Source organism: Podarcis bocagei (genome assembly GCF_964188305.1).
Source record: "Podarcis bocagei genome assembly, chromosome: Z".
NCBI lineage: Eukaryota > Metazoa > Chordata > Lepidosauria > Squamata > Lacertidae > Podarcis > Podarcis bocagei.
The window spans coordinates 33957187-33974158 of NC_138140.1; the positions used below are offsets into that span (position 1 = coordinate 33957187).

The window sequence follows — 16972 nt, forward strand, 5'->3', positions numbered from 1 at the left end:
GGGACATTCCCAACCCTACCCAAGGAGGCCAAGGATTATCCTGTGGAACTTCTGCCTGCACCTCACCTCCCCCACAGAAGCTGCTGTGGCTTCCAGCCTTCCATGTGCAGTACTCGCACACGTTTTCCCGTCTAAGTGTACAGAAAAGCGTGTTGTTGTTTTTTAAAAGGAAAGAAACCATCATAGAGCAGCAGCATAATCCTACACATTTTTACCTGGGAGTAAACTGCAGCGAGCGCAGCAGGCTTTGCTCCCAAATAAGAAGCCATAGGATTCATCTCACATCCATCACAACCAAGGATAACGTAAAAGAACCTCCATGGCCAGAAGAAATCTACCCTACCCAAAAAGCCAGGGATTATCCTGTGGAACTTCTGCCTGCACCTCACCTTCCCCACAGAAGCTAAAGGCACCAAGGAGGAAGGGATGGGACGTGGGGCGCTCAAGCCAAAAAATGGGGGCTTGGTTGGGGGAAAACCAAGACGCAGCGGCTTGGCGTCCTTTTTTTGCGTTGGAGTGCGCGCAGCCAACACAACCCACCAACACAACCCACCAACGTTGTCGGGCACACGTGCCCAGGGCGCGAAGGGTTCCGCGCGTCAACTCAGCCTGGCCACCAGAGCCAAGCGGGGCTGCGCTTCGCCCCTGCCTGCCCTTGCCAGGAGAAGCTTGGTCGGCAGGCAAATCCCGCTCCCCCACGCTGGCCTGGGACGCGCAACGGCTAGTCCAAGCCGGGTCCTGGCGGCACTCAGGGCCGGACGGGGTTCCCTGCGTGGGGGCGCCTGGCTCCCGCCCCCTAAAAGTGGCGCGCTTGGGACTACCCTCCCCCGGCCCAACCCCACACGCCACTGCCCAGGTCCATACACACGTGCTCTCCGCATTTTCAGACCCGACTCTTTCCCTAGCCCTGCCTGGAAATACTGCGGGTAAAGTAACCCTGCCCTCACTCCCCCCCCCCCCACAGACACACCGCAAAACTCTACCTCCGCGAAGCAGCCCTTCCTCCTGACCGGACACATCCCCAAAGCCACAACGAAGTTGCTTGGCTGAGCGAGGCGGCTACCCAACCCCCCCACCCCCCCTAACCCCCGCCAGAACCCTACCTACCCCAGGACTCTCCGCCGTCCCGCCGCACTTGGAAAGGGGCACGGATGCGCTCCGCCCGGATGCTGAGCGGAGCCGCGGCCAGGAGCGCACCCTTCGCCAGGGAGGAGGAGGAGGAGGAAGAGGGGGTACAGCAGCGAGCGAGCTCCAAGCACCCATTGCCACCCTCCCTCCCGCAGCGCCAGGCAGATGGAAGTAGAGAAGACGCCGAGGACTCCCCAGCTGTTAGAAACAGAGATCCGCAGCCCCGCCCCCTGGCCGGTTTAAACTCCAGCGAGTTAAAGGGACTCTGCTTCCCCATTTCACCCCCACGGGACCACGCACCCTCCAATAAATTAAACCCCCTATATCTTGCGAATACACGTGTATTCAAGCTTATAGCCTGGTTCCCCAAGGAAATCCAAAAGACCCCATGGCCGCCAACTTTTCAGCCTCCTCCAGACCCTGCCTTGAGGCTCCACTGTTTCCCTTTCTGTCCCCGGAATTGTCACCTGCAGATTTCTTTCTAGCCCTGCGTTTCCCTTAAAGGCACAGGCACACCTGGCAGGCGCGTGGAGTCCAAATGTCTGAAAGACAGCAGGTTAGGGAAGGCTGACTTAAGCGTGCAGGTGGGAGCCACAGGCACAGCAGAAAGATACAGGAGCTTTGGCAAAAATCTATAATCTAGAACATCCGGCGTTTAGGGTGGCGATTCTAGGAAAGACCAGCTGTCCATCTGAGTCTTAAAACCAGCAGCCAAACAAACAAGAATTAAGCCCGTAAAAGTTTTCTGTTTCTTATTCGCCTCTCTGCCCCCAATCTCGGCTAAATAGGAGCTGACACTACACAGGTGGGAGAAGGTGGCACTCTGCACATTCTCGTAGTCATTGGGACTTTGGGACCCTGGCTGAAATTAGCTGCCAGCACACAAGTACTTGGGAGCAAGCCCCATTGGACTCAACGATAGTAATTGTGCAGTACCAACACGTCCTTTTTTATAAGATGTTTATTAAAATTTTCAAAATATTACAAAATAAAAATAGAAAAAAATAAAATACAAAATAAAAATAATTAAAAACAACTCAATCTTTCCATTACTTATTTTTCATTAGCTTGTTTCCGGACCTCCTCACGCCTCCCTTTTTTGTATTCCAATTCAGTTTGTTGGTTCAGCAAATCCTTCCCCTCTTTGTTTATCCTAATCTTTAATCTTAAAATATTGTAACATTAAATCTTTACCTATTCGTAATCCATTTTTCATATTACCTTATAGTATTGCAGCTAAAAACCACTTAGTTTCTACCCAACATCATTCTAACATTCATTAATTTTACAATATTTCTGTAAATAGTCTTTAAATTTCTTCCAATCTTCTTCCACCGACTCTTCTCCCTGGTCTCGGATTCTGCCAGTCATTTCCGCCAGTTCCATATAGACAATCACCTTCCTCTGCCATTCTTCCAGAGTGGGTAAATCTTGTGTCTTCCAATACTTTGCTATAAGTATTCTTGCTGCTGTTATAGCATACATAAAACAAGTTCTATCTTTCCTTGGCACCAATTGGCCGACCATGCCCAGGAGAAAGGCCTCTGGTTTCTTCAAGAAAGTATATTTAAATACTTTTTTCAATTCATTATAAATCATCTCCCAGAAAGCCTTAATCCTTGGGCATGTCCACCAAAGGTGAAAGAATGTACCATCAGTTTCTTTACATTTCCAACATTTGTTATTGGGCAAGTGATAGATGTACCATTTTCATAAGTGCAGTACCAACACGTTCTGAACCCAGGAAGGGCACTTAAAAACTGCAGTGTTTAAAGTGTCCACTGTTTCTTTGCACTAACCTTCCACATCTGCCCGCTAGCCCTGCTTCTCCTCTCAGCTACCCTCTCAGGTAGAGGGCAGTGGCGGGGAAGAAGCTGAGAAGTGGGGCCACAAGTGAGCGGAGAAATTTCCCTTCCCTCAGTCTTTCTCTCCAACAGTGCCTGGATGCCTTGAACTGATGTGCCGCTTCAACCAGCCTGGAAGGGACCTCAAGAGCACCTGCGAAAAAGTGCCACACACACACACACACACACACACACACACACACAGGGGCTGCTTCGCTCTCCCACGAATAAAAGGTTTCCCAGGTTGTTTCTCCTCACTTTCCTTGACAGCCGGGCGCTGGCGGCCTCTCTTTGGGTCCCCTGACTTTGCCCATGGAAAGGGGGGGGGAGTATCCCGTTTCCCCTCCCCACCTCCTCTCTGCCTTCCCCAGGACCAATACAGTGGTGCCTCGCAAGACGAAATTAATTCGTTCCGCAAGTCTCTTCGTCTTGCAAGTTTTTCGTCTTGTGATGCACAGTTTCCCATAGGAATGCATTGAAAATCAATTAATGCGTTCCTAGGGAAACCGCCTTCAGACCAGGTCCGGGGACAGTCTGTCCCCGGACCTCTTCTGAAGGCTGGGGGGGGGGACAAGGGCTTTTCTTTCCACCCCCAGCATTTTAAAAAACCCCGGGACAGCGGAGGACTTCTCCGCTGTCCGGGCGATCTTAAAATGCTGGCGGGCGGCATTTTAAAATCGCCCCGGGACAGCGGAGGACTTCTCCGCTGTCCGGGGCGATTTAAAAGCCCCTGGGAAGGCAGGCAGGGGGGACAAAGACTTTCGCCCCCCGCCCACCTTCAGAAGAGGTCCTGGACCTCTTCTGAAGGCGGGCGGGGGGCGAAAGTCTTTGCTCCCCCCCCGCCTGCCTTCAAAAGCCCTCCGGGACAGCGGAGAAACGCGCTGTGTTTCTCCGCTCTCCCGGGAAGGCAGGCAGGGGGGGACAAAGACTTTCGCCCCCCCGCCCGCCTTCAGAAGGTGTTCCCGCCCCGCTGCCCGGCTTTGGAGGAGGTCCGACAGTGGGGAAGACGCGCTGCGCTTCCCCGCTGTCCCGGATAATTTCCCTATGGGCTGTCGTCTTGCGAAGCAAGCCCATAGGGAAATTCGTCTTGCGAAGCGCCTCCAAAACGGAAAACCCTTTCATCTAGCGGGTTTTCCGTCTTGCGAGGCGTTCGTCTTGCGAGGTACCACTGTAACAAGCTGCTCTGAGGTACACTAGTGGCGGGAAGGGGGCGGTGGAGGGAAGAGAAGGGAAGTGCTGTCCTGTTCTCAGATTGGGGACAGCCTCCCACCTCATTCTCCCCAACCTATGGAACAACCAGATTCAAATCCTCGCCTCTTCACCCCTCAGCAAACCTTTTAGGCTGCATTTTTAATGTATTTTAATCTTGTTTTTAAAGTTTTATTTCAATCCATTTTTTTTATTGGTTGTTAGCCACCCTGAACCCTGCCTTGAATGGGGAGGGCGGGGTATAAATAAAATTATTATTATTATTATTATTATTATTATTATTATTATTATTATTATTAATTTCCCCTTCTTCTCTTCTCCCCTCCCCTCCAAGTTTTTTTTTTAATGATATTTATTAGAGGTTTAATAATTACAGAAAAAATAAGAAAGGAACAATAAAAGTTAAACAGAATAAAACAATACCATACATCAAAAATAAAAATAAAAACAAAAGACAAAACAACAAAACAACAAAACAACAAAAACATTTAAATACACATCCAATATTTCCATATCTTTACCTTTCATTTACTTGTTTCATCGATCTCCTCACACCTCCCTTTTTTGTATTCTAGTTCAATTATCTATTTCAGCAAATCCTTTCCATCTTTCTCAATTTTTGTTCTATAATTTATCTTAACACAATCTGACCTTAAATTTCCACTTTAGCCCATTAACAATCTATTTTTGCTTAATTCTTTATAACATTTCTGCTAAAGCCATATAACTTCATTCCAGCATCCTTCTAACATTCATTAATTTTGCAATATTTCTGTAAATATACTTTGAATTTTTTCCAATCTTCTTCCACCGATTCTTCTCCCTGGTCTCGGATTCTGCCAGTCATTTCCGCCAATTCCATGTAGTCCATCAGCTTCATCTGCCATTCTTCCCAGGTAGGTAGATCTTGTGTCTTCCAGTACTTTGCGATAAGTATTCTTGCTGCTGTTGTGGCGTACATAAAAAAGTTCTGTCTTTCTTTGGCACCAATTGGCCGACAATTCCCAAGAGAAAGGCCTCTGGTTTCTTAAGGAAAGTACATTTAAGTACCTTTTTCATTTCATTATATATCATTTCCCAGAAAGCCTTAATCTTTGGGCATGTCCACCAAAGGTGAAAAAAGTACCTTCAGTTTCTTTACATTTCCAGCATTTATTATCAGGCAAGTGGTAAATTTTTGCAAGCTTGACTGGTGTTATATACCACCTGTAAATCATTTTCATTAAATTCTCTTTTAAGGCATTACATGCCGTAAACTTCATACCTGTGGTCCATAACTGTTCCCAGTCAGCCATCATAATGTTATGTCCAACATCTTGTGCCCTTTAATCATAGCAGATTTCACTGTTTCATCCCGAGTATTCCATTTCAACAGCAAGTTATACATTCTTGACAAATTCTTAACTTTGGGGTCTAACAATTCTGTTTCCAATTTTGATTTTTCCACCTGGAAGCCTAGTTTTTTGTCCAAATTATATGCCTCCATTATTTGATAATAATGGAGCCAGTCTCGCACTCTGTTTTTTAATTTTTCAAAACTCTGCAATTTTAATCTGTCTCCCTCTTGTTCCAGAATTTCCCAATACTTCGGCCATTTGGCCTCCATATTGAGTTTTTTCTGAGCCTTTGCTTCCATTGGTGACAGCCATCTTGGGGTTTTATTTTCTAGCAAGTCCTTATATCTTATCCAGACATTAAACAGTGCTTTTCTGACAATATGGTTTTTAAACGCTTTGTGTGCTTTAACCTTATCATACCACAGATATGCATCCCCCCCCCATGTTTTTTTTAGGCTGAGAGGCTTTTCCTCACGCCCAAGTCTGAAAATCACCTAGAGGGCTACTGAAATTTCATGTTGGTGTTGCTGAAAGAAGAAAGGGGATGGGGAGTTGTGTGAGGAAGGTGGGGGTGGGGAGAAGGAAGGACGGGCCAGTGCCACCGCTGTAAGGACTTCCAGAGCGGGGTACCCTTGACTAGGGGGGCGCAATCTGGATGGTTCTGCCAGGTGCGCATGATCACATAGTGCTCCACCTGATGACTTGTTTTTCAGCAGTCATCCTGGTTTGCTTACATGGCAATTCAACTATGTCAAATATCTACTATTTGTTCTGATATGTTTGTAGGAGTTACATGACAACGACCTGCATTTATCCTGATTTGCTTGTGGGGTGTTTTCTCATTAGCCATTCATTCATCCCACACTTTCTAGTGAATTTTCCCATCACTTTTCTCACAGAAGAAAAATACATGTGTATTTTTGTTGTTTTTTTAAACATGAACTTGTTATTCACACTTTTGCTTGTCCTGTATTTTTCCCCAAAATTTTTTTATTGGTTTTCACAATATTATAAACAAACAAACACACAAGACAAACAAACATAAATCATAGCCTTATTGAAAATTACACTTATTAACTTCGTTAAGTGACTTCCTTGCTTCCCCTTGGTTGAATTTCATTGCATGTCCTTTTAACAGTTTTCCAAATCCCAATTCTTATGAAATTTAACTTAAACATTAACATCCTTAAATCTTCACCTTATGGAATTAAACATATTAATTCATCATTTAACAGAAATAAAATCCTAAGCCAATTAAGTATCTGCAAGCTATTTTCAATTAATTTAACTTAACAAATTTAACTAGATAATCATTCAATTTATTTAAATTTGCTTGTCCTGTATTTTTACCCTATTTGTGTACTGATCAGTTTATCTGGGTCTGAGAGCTTTTCTCGTTGTTCCACAGCTGTCTTAGGGAAAAAAGCAATATTATCTGCTGAATCAGAAGGTTGACCAGCAAAATCTGTCTTCAGATTTTCTGCACATCTGATTAAAATCCAATTCAGCAAGTTCCTATTTTCACAAGGCACAGTCGTGGAGCAATGAGAAAAGGTCTTGGAGTTAATTGCTACACAACATAATCAAAATACAGGTCAAGCAAAAGTGTGGACAAACCCAGAGTGCTTTAATCAATTTCAATTGTAGAAAGCTAAAGTTCTAGTACACTCTTAAATCTGTCCTGCATAATACTGACAGTTTGGAGAGACCCCCAGATTCCTGCATCAGTTTTCTATATGTAGAATCTCAGCCATTTGTCAACAGTATTGCATTAAGGATAAACGCAATTCAAATATAATAGAATTATCAGTTGTGAACACACACTCACAAACATAATGAGCCTGTTGCACCAGCCAAATGGCCCATCTAGACTCCATTCACATGGCAGTTCATTCCACTTCCCCAGTGTTTCCCTAACATTATTAGAGACAATGTGGTATAGTGGTTAGGTTGGACTTGGACCAAGGAGATCAGGGTTCAAATCCTCACTCAGCCATGAAGCTCACTGAGTGACATTGGCCCAGCCATTGCCTCTCAGCCTAACCTACACCACAGGGTTGTTGTGGGAATTAAATGAGGAGGTGGAAAACTATGTGTGCTATCTTGAGCACTTTGGCGAAAAAAGGTGGGATATAAATGAAATTAAGAAACAAACTATTAATTGTGGCATTCTCTTTTAACTTTAACACAAGGAGAAAACTAGTTCCAGAAAATAGAAAACAGAGCATGTTTAACACTCATTTCTGTGTTATTTGATTCTACACAAAAAATCTATTTGCAGCCCCCTTAACGCAGAAAAAAATCACGTGTAAGGTGATGAGAGTTGGAACAGTATGTGAGCATACCATTCTTAATTGTTTGCAGGGAGGCACAACAGTTTTGGGGGAAGGTAGGTCTTGTTTTTATATTTCTGGAATGAGAAAGTAAATCATATTTTTCCTTTTAATTTATTCACACTTTGATAGAGTTTTTATTATGTTATTTATCTCTTCATATGCCATTTCCTTGTTTTTCCTTTCCATTTCTTCCCCCTTTTTTATTTCGCATGAGAAGCAAGAACTTTTGATGCATAACGGTTTTGGTTACACATTGTCACAACATATTAATAAAAATTATTTTAAAATATATAGAGAAAATATAGATAACACAAAGAGAACATAAATTCAGACAGAAGTGCCAGTGTTGCAATCAGGAAAACTAACACAGCATCACCTACATGTCTAATTGCAACCTAAGAGGACCAGGCCACTTTATGGTGCCGCCACACTTCCACTTGTCCAGTGCCAAGAAAGAACGGGTCTCAGCATTTTCCCCTGATATAGAAAAAATAGGGGTGGTTGGCTTTTGCTGCCCCAACTCCCCAAGGAAACATCTCTTTTAAGGGTTTGCATTTTGGCGTGGAGAAGGAGAAACCCCCTCTACAAACAGTCAGAAATTACATCTCACAGAAGGTGGGGTTCCTGTGGCTCAGGCAGGCTGAAGTTTGATATTCTTGAGGATTTAGCAAGTTTTGCATAATTCCAGACACAGTTTGGGACGCGGGTGGCACTGTGGTGTAAACCAAACCAAGCTTTGGGCTTGCTGATCAGTAGATCGGCGGTGTGAGCTCCCATTGTTCAGTCCCAGCTCCTGCCAACCTAGCAGTTCGAAAGCACGTCAAAGTGCAAGTAGGTAAATAGGTACCACTCCAGCAGGAAAGTAAACGGCATTTCCATGCACTGCTGTGATTTTGCCAGAAGCAGCTTAGTCATGCTGGCCACATGACCCGGAAAAACTATCTGCGGACAAATGTCGGCTCCCTTGGCCAGTAAAGCAATATGAGCGCCACAACCCCAGGTCGTTGGAGACTGAGCTTAACTGTCAGGGGTCCTTTACTTTTCTGAGACACAGTTTACACAAAACATTAGCATTTGATGAGACAATCAGGATGCCCATCCCTCAATGCGGAGCATCTGGGCAGACAATGACAATACAAAGGAGGTTCATAGATGTAGGAGAGGAATCCTTTCAGGAACTTCCCCTGATGTTCTCATGCTAGGGGAATAAAGGAGGCAGAGGAAATATTTAGTGTCTTTAGGAGAGTCAAAATGGCTTTTGGATTGCTTTCCTGTACTGTTTTAGACATGTGGTTTCATATACTTATGTATGTGTGTTTACCTTGTGCAGTTATCAACGTTCATTCTATATTTGAAACCTTACAATTCCCATAACACCCCCCTTGCCCTGCTCCTTTCCCACGGAAAACCCACCCTAACTTCAAACAGGAGAAAACGGCTATCCCGCGGAAAACTCAACTGCTCCGACTGAGCGCTAAAGAGTCATTTTCCCCAGAAAGACACATCATTTTGTGCTGTGTTTCTAGGCACAGGTTCCGTGATTTAAAGTGCTGCGTCTGGTATGTTGTTGGTTGTTTTGCCCCAGCGTTTTCCCTGTGAAAACCTTCCCCTTTTGTTCCACCTGGATCCGCGCCTGGAAAGCAAAGTACAGGTAGGAGTGCGCTGAGCTGAGCCCAGAGATGGAGCCCAGGGATGGGAACGGCTGCCTCCGCGGTCGCCATGGTTACACGGCCCTTAGCAACGCCTTTTTTTCACTTCCTGTTCCGTTGCCCGGCAACCCTCTGTCGCCATTTCCTGCGGGGCCTAGCATAGGAGAGCTGTCGGTGAAGCCGAAGGAGTCGGGAAGATGCTGTCCGTCCCGGGTACCGGCGGTGGCGGCCTGTCGCCTGGTTTCAGCGGAGGGGAATCTGGGTCGGGATCGGGCGGCGGAGGCGACTTCCTGACCCGCTACCGGCTCGTGTCGGCCAAGCTCCGCCGGCGCTTCCTGCGCAAGCCGAACTTGTCTGAGGCGGCCGAGCAGTTCGCGGCGCTGGCCAGGGAGCTGCGGGCCCAGGAGAGCCTCCCGTACGCGGCCTGGTGCCAGCTAGCGGTGGCGCGCTGCGCCCAGAGCCTGGGGCACGCGCCTGGAGAAGCGGCGGCGCTGGGCGAAGCGGCGCGCCTCTGGCTCAAGCACGACCGGGAGCTCCGCCTGCGCCAAGGCCCCGGGCTGGGACTGTCTGAACACCTGCCGGTTGCCCAGAGCTGCGTGGCTTTCGGCTCCCGCCTGCGCCTCGACCTGGGCCAGCCCGCGCTGGCAGCCGGGCTTTGGCTCGAGCTGGGCAACGAGCTGCGCTCCGGCGGAGAGCCGGGCCAAGCCGTGCCGGCCCTCCTGCGCGCCGCCGACCTCCTGGCGGTCGCCCAGCTGCCCCTGGAGGCTCTGCGCTGCCTACGCGACGTGGCCTCCTGCCTGCTGCTTTGCCGCGACCACGATGGTGCTTTGGCTGTGCTCACCCAGGCTCAGCTGATGGCTCAGGCCGGCACAGGACCCTCTGCCGGTGGATCGTCGTCTTCGGCTGCCGCAGCCGCTTCTTCTTCCGTTCCGGTCAGCCCGCCGCCGGGAGCCTTCCTCGACGAGCTGCTGCACTGCGAGGTGGCCCGCGTCCTTCTCCTCCTACTGCTCCAGCCTCCGCCTTCCAAGCTGATGCCCGAGCACGCCAAGACCCTCGAGAAGTACTCCTGGGAGGCCCTGGATGCCTCGCCGGGCTACGTGCCCTCCGAGCTCTTCCTGCTGCTGCAGTCCGCTGTCATGGCTTGCCAAGAGAAAGACTTGGAGGCGCTCAAGGTGCTGCAGAAGGAACTCTGGCCGCTACTCACTCCGGAGCAGAATCACCTCCTCCATCTGGTGGTACAGGAAATGATCAGTCCCTCAGGTCAGGGGATATGACCAAGGGTACTTTGGTATAGCGTATGGTTCTTAGACGACCCTTTTTTGTTTTTCACAGAAGTGTTGCAAAGAAGGTTTGCTTTGCTGATGGAAGTGACACTTCAGTCTCTGTCCTCCTAGCTTCCAGCCTGCATTTTCCATTAAGTCTACTGCACCTTTTCTCTGCATGAAGGAAACACGGTGGCAAAGCACTGCCTTTCATTCTATTGGGGCTTACTTTCTTCCTACCCACATCTATTCTTTCCTAACATTACTTAGACTTCACCAAGGACTTGAGAGAAAAACACGAGGTGTTCCACATTTCCCCCCGCTGTTGGGCTGATTTTATCATATTGGACTTTATAAAACACTTTCTTCATCGTTGGTTCCAGAAATTACACAATTTATTACACATTGTAAACTTGAAAGTAATGTTGCGGAATTTTAAATGTTGATACTTATTTATATTTTACATTTTAAAGTGTAAGTACACATGTGAGAGGTAGCTGTGTTCTTTTGCACAGGGCTTTGTGTTGAACTGCTGGATTCTTGCTTGAAAACTATGCTGCCAGTTTTCTTCTTATGTTATTGGATTGCTTTGGACTCCAACTTGCCTCAGCCCCAGCCAGCATGGCTTGATGGAAACTGTAGTGTAGTCTAAAACATCTGGAGAGTACCAAGTTGGGGAAGGCTTTTTTAGTGTTTGAATACAAAATTCATTACAGTAAGCCCACAACATATGCAGGAGTTACATTCCGGGCTTCACACCTGGTTCAGTGGCAGATGGGATTGCCAGTGTCATTTCCCCCATATATACACAAATTGCTGCGCACGTAAAGCTGAATGCACAAAAGTTAAATGCACTTAAGTTGCAGGCTTACTGTAATCATTATTCAAGAATCAAAAAAATCCTGTCCGTTTAAAATCAGATTTAAGAGACTTTCATGTAGGCCTAGACTGCATAAAGCCAACAAATTGAAAACCAAGGCTGATGCTTTAATGTGTGGTTGTGCCCCAGGCAGATCACTTTGGTGGTGAAAACTGAGCAAAATAAAAATGATACTGTGCAGTGTCACAAGTTGCTGATTTGAAACTTAGCCTTAGTGCACCACACTTTTCCTTTGCCTTCCAGCCTTAAATCCAGATGAGAGTAAAAATGCCTTGGACTTGCATAAATGCCTCATATAGTCCTGGTCTTGTATTGCCTTATGAAGCTTTGTTAGAGAGCAAGCCTATTTATTACTTATATCAGTAAGTAATGGGTAGGAGGGGGAGGTCTTCTCTGCTGCAGAAAAGGCTGAGGGTGGTACTGGTAATGCTTGAGGTGTGTGCAGTCTTATTTCCTAGTACAGTCGTACCTTGAATCCTGAACACCTTACAAGTCGAATGTTGTGGCTCCTGAATGCCACAAACTTGGAAGTGAGTGTTCCGGTTTGCAAACGTTCTTTGGAACCCACCTTCCAATTGGCTGCAGGAGCTTCCAGCAGCCAATCAGAAGCCACACCTTGGTTTCCGAACGTTTTGGAAGTTGAACAGACTTCTGGAACAGATTCCATTCGACTTCCGAGGTATGACTGTACTGTTGTAATCGCTGATGGTGCTAATGATAATATATGTAGTAACTTTTGAAAATAATCCCTTTATAGATATCATAGACTTTAAAAGAGGCAACAGCAAAAGATGCATCTGGGAAGTGGTTAAAGTACAGATTTTGAACAGGAATAGGTTGCTTAATTATTTATGCAGGCAACCCCTTACTTATGCATGTTCAGTAGGTGTGCAATTGTACATACAGTGGTACCTCTGGTTACGTACTTACCGTATTTTTCGCTCTATAACACGCACCCGACCATAACACGCACGTAGTTTTTAGAGGAGGAAAATCCGTAGGCATGCCACCCGTAGGCATTCCCTCCATAACACACACAGATATTTCCCCTTACCTTTTAGGAGGAAAAAAGTGAGTGTTATGGTGCAAAAAATACGGTAATTCGTTCCAGAGGTCCGTTCTTAACCTGAAACTGTTCTTAACCTGAAGCACCACTTTAGCTAATGGGGCCTCCCGCCACCACCGCACAATTTCTGTTCTCATCCTGAAGCAAAGTTCTTAACCCGAGGTACTATTTCTGGATTGGCGGAGTCTAACCTGAAGTGTATGTAACCTGATGTATGTAACCCGAGGTACCACTGTACGTGCATCACATCGAACCCAGAAGTGACTTAAAACATTCCAAAAAAGGGGTGGAATGGGTGTGTGTGTGTGCACAGGCTTTTTCAATGGTGTTTCAAATATATGATTTCACTAACATGCGCGGTGCCTCAGAACATAACCACCACTTAAATGGGGGGGGGGGTGCCCTGTATTTCAGTCCATTTTTAGGCTCATGCCTTTTCTACTTTAAAAGTCACTCACTGGAAGTTACATGAAGTGTCAAGTTAGACAACTGAGCTCACAAATCTTAGCCCATGTTGTGAGTTTAGAGTCTGAATAAAAGAAGTGTTGGAAGAGCATAAGAGCCAGCTTCTTGGGGCTGAGGTCCGTTTGGGCCCTGTAATAAAATATTTGAGGGGTCCACACCCCACCCCACCCCCATTGATGGACTTTGCCATTCAAATAGTGTATGTGTGCTGTGTCATGTGTTTGGTTATGCATGGTGGGGCTTACCTGCTCCCACCCCAATATTTTATTTAAGTTGGTACCCCTGTGGAAGAGGGTGCTTCTACTCACTTCTTTATACCACCCAGACTGCTTTATCACCACCAAACAACTCTAGTGCCAAAGCAATCTCAGGTATCTTGGCAGCATATATGTGATGGAAGTAATAAATGTTTCTTATTCATGTTGCAGTTCCAATCCAGAATGAAAAACTTTTTCATTCTTAGTGTTGTGCCACACAAAAGATCAGTTTGAAATTTGGCATATTCATAGACCACAATGGGTAGATCATGTAGGACAGACAATGTGGTGCTCCTCATATATTCTATAGAATGTTGGGGCTTATAATGATGAGACTTCCTTTGTCTTTTTTTCTACCCTTCTTAACTAAAGAGAATTCCTGTTCCTCTTTGATTGTAAAAATAACTTGCTTTGTTTGGAATTTACAGAGAGTAAGGTAAGCATTTTGTGCCTTTACCAATCCTAAACCAGTTAACTCAAATGTCAGCCTTGTTTTATTATTGGGACACAGCTTCAGTCATATGCATCCTAGATGGTAGAGATGTCAGGTGCCAAAAAAAAACCCCAAGAAGACTTCAAGCGCCATCCTGGCACCTAGGCATCTTCACTTGGTTGCAAGTGGCTGATAGCCAGATGCAAAATGAGATGCATTTAAGCAAATCTGTTTATTATATAACAGGTGCACTAGCATCTACTTTTATGTGTAAATGCCTAGCTATCACTAGATTGTAGTGAGCAGTGTTAGAAATTCAGTTATATAAGCTAGGCACAAAATGGCTCCTTAAGCCAAGGTTACAGTTGCCCAAATGGAATATCTGGTTGCCATTTTTGGGCAAGATGGCTCTAAAAAGTCTTATTTTTCAAAGGATGGACAGACTGATTGATTCTCAGTTAAATATCTGGCTAATTCAGATGACAACCTTGAACCAGGTTAAAAACTTTGAGAACATAAAAGGGAAAAATCACTTTATTCATAGACAGTCCACATTGGCCTATTCCTACCTCTTTTTCTTAATGGTGACACAGACAGTTCGTAGCGTAGGAATATTCTTCACAGTTGTGAGCAGGGCAGTGGGGTGGGGTAAATGAAGACAAGTGACAACCATTAACTATAACGTTGTCCACTGCTCCAGCTCAGGCTGCACAGAAAAAGCATTTTGGTTTCTGAAATCCAATCTGATTGTGCAGATAAAATATAACTGATGGAATTATATAGGATGTGGTATTAGTATGTGAAAACAGTCAAGATCCAGGCATGCACCTCCAGATGGTGGAGATGTCAGGCACCATCCTGGTGTCCAGGTATCTTCAGTTGGTTGCAAGTGGTTGATAGTCAGGTGCAAAATGCACCTGGTGCCTGGATAATTTTGAACACTAGTGGTGAGATGCATTTAAGCAAATCACTGTTTATTATATTACAGTTGCACTAGCTCGGCTTGGCGGAAAGATTGTCTTGAGTTTCAAGTTTTGAGGAATTACATTATTCCCTGTTTACTTGGACTCAAAGCGAATTCACCAATTCATCAATAGCATAACAGTTGTGGAAGCATCCGCGTGGAGGGAGGGTAGTCTCCCTCGCCCACCTGCCCACGTCTCCCCCCCCCCCGGCCCTCCGCTCCCTCACCCAGCCCCTCAGTTCCCAACTGGATTGCGGAACGTCCAGCTTCTTGTTTCTGTGGGAGGAAGGCAGGAGGGCCCAGAGTTACAGTGAGTAACAGTCCCACTGATCTCCCCTCCAGGCTCTGGCATGAAAGCTCCCGCGGGAACCTCGCCAGAATGCCAGGTGAGCGGCAGGTACAGGAGAAGGTGCTCCAGTGCGAAGCTATCGTCGGTGAAGTTCTGCAGAGGGGTCTCCAGAGGGTTCTGGAGCAGCAAGATCAGGTCTATGAAAATGTGGCTCAGTAACTACAGCTCAAGAATATTATTGAGTGATTGCAGGCGATAGGAAGCCAGGAGCTGACGACTCAAGTGGATCTAGGCTACAATTTCTATGTCAATGTAGAAGTGCCTGATGTCTCCACCATATTTGTAGCACTGGGTTATGGGTTATTTGTGGAGTTGACTCTTCCTGGGGTGCTTGCCTTCATTGAGAAGAACAAGAAGCTACTAATAGAGTTCAGTGAAGCCCTTACCAAAGACTCTGCCAAGATCAAAGCCAATATTAAGATGGTTTTAGAGGGCTTGCATGAACTCCAAGGTCTCCAAGATTTGCCTGAGGAGACCAGAAGGGACATCTTCCTTTAGGCACCTGCCCTTCCTAGAGGGGGCATTTTCAATGTGATATGCTGAAAGAAGAGTTAGTCTCTTGGGCATTTTGGTGGTGGCAGCAGGAACTGTGTTTGTAACTGAGGAAACCCTTATGAGTTGGGTAGGGTGAATGTGCTTACAGAGATAGCAGATCAGAGAGTTTGAGAGAGAATAGTTTCTCTTGGGGTGGTTGATTTCACTGCTTCATATATTCAACCCTTCTCTGCCTCTGTTTCCCCAGGAACTGTGTCTTAGTTCTTATTCTGTGTTCTCAGTTCTGTATCTTATAAGTTCATATCATTTTATGAAAGTAATAAATAAATATGATTATTTTAAAAAATAACAACCCAAAACAGCAGTTATTGATTTTTACCAGCCATGACTTTGGCAACCCACTACACAACTACGCAGAGCTGATCATTTATGCCAATGCTTTACCCTTTGAATACTGCAAAGGATCATTTTAAGCTTTGCTTCTGGTAACTCTCTCACAGGCATGCTCAGTGCTGTGATGTGAAGCATGAAAGTTCTAGGTTGCAGTGAGGTCTCTGCAGCCATGATGAATACATCAGCTCCAAGATCTAAAAATGAGGGGGTCCAAGCCCCATACAATGAAAATTCTGTTCAGTGGTAGTGAACACTGCCCTCCGCAAAACTTTTTTCTTCTATTTTGCTCCAACGCCCATCAGCCCCAGCCAGCATGGCCAATTCTCAGAGATGCTTAGATTTGTATTCCAGCAACATCTGAATAGCCCTATATTGGACCTACTGGCTACTCCTGCCTTAGGTCCATATACATTGCTAAAAATAAAGGGGAAAGCACTTCATTTACCTATTGTTTTATTAAATATACACATAACCTGACACTTCAGAAAACTTTCTATGCAGCTCACCATGAGTACAAAATCATTAGAATATGAAATCAATCAACTCAAACACTCATGTAATAAAACAACAGAGGGGATTTTTAATAGCATAAAAGTGAAATGAGAACCCAAGAGATTAATCATTCAAGAGACTTTTCCAATACTTTACCCTCAAAGGATAGTTAAGCCCCTGGCATCAATAACAACTTTTTAGAAGCCTACACTTTCTGTCCGGCTCAAGTAAACCAGATTTTTTAAAAAAACAAAACAAAAAACCAGGCCTAAGTTATAACAAAATTAAAACAGGCCAGGAAAAAAACAATTGAAGAATGGTACCATTCCTCAATCTTATTTTTTCCTAACAAGAACAATGATTAGACAAACAGGATATGACTTATCAGAAAACAATCATGACAATAATGTCAC

At 45.5% G+C, this 16972-nt stretch overlaps 1 protein-coding gene across 1 annotated transcript; it reads left to right on the plus strand.

Moving 5' to 3' along the window:
- The first annotated feature begins 8402 nt into the window (after nt 1–8402).
- Nucleotides 8403–15600, plus strand: LOC308579142 (40-kDa huntingtin-associated protein-like). Its single transcript, XM_081179910.1, has 2 exons — nt 8403–10763; nt 15173–15600. The coding sequence occupies exons 1-2, from the start codon at nt 9701–9703 to the stop codon at nt 15376–15378; spliced, it is 1269 nt and encodes a 422-aa protein (XP_081036036.1). The 5' UTR covers nt 8403–9700; the 3' UTR covers nt 15379–15600.
- The last annotated feature ends 1372 nt before the right edge of the window (nt 15601–16972 follow it).

Excerpts from the sequence above, each read along its gene's own strand:
- LOC308579142 (XM_081179910.1), top strand. The coding sequence starts at position 9,701 with ATGCTGTCCGTCCCGGGTACCGGCGGTGGCGGCCTGTCGCCTGGTTTC. Across the intron at positions 10,764-15,172 it reads GGAAATGATCAGTCCCTCAG|GCTCTGGCATGAAAGCTCCC; the intron begins GTCAGGGGATAT and ends TCTCCCCTCCAG.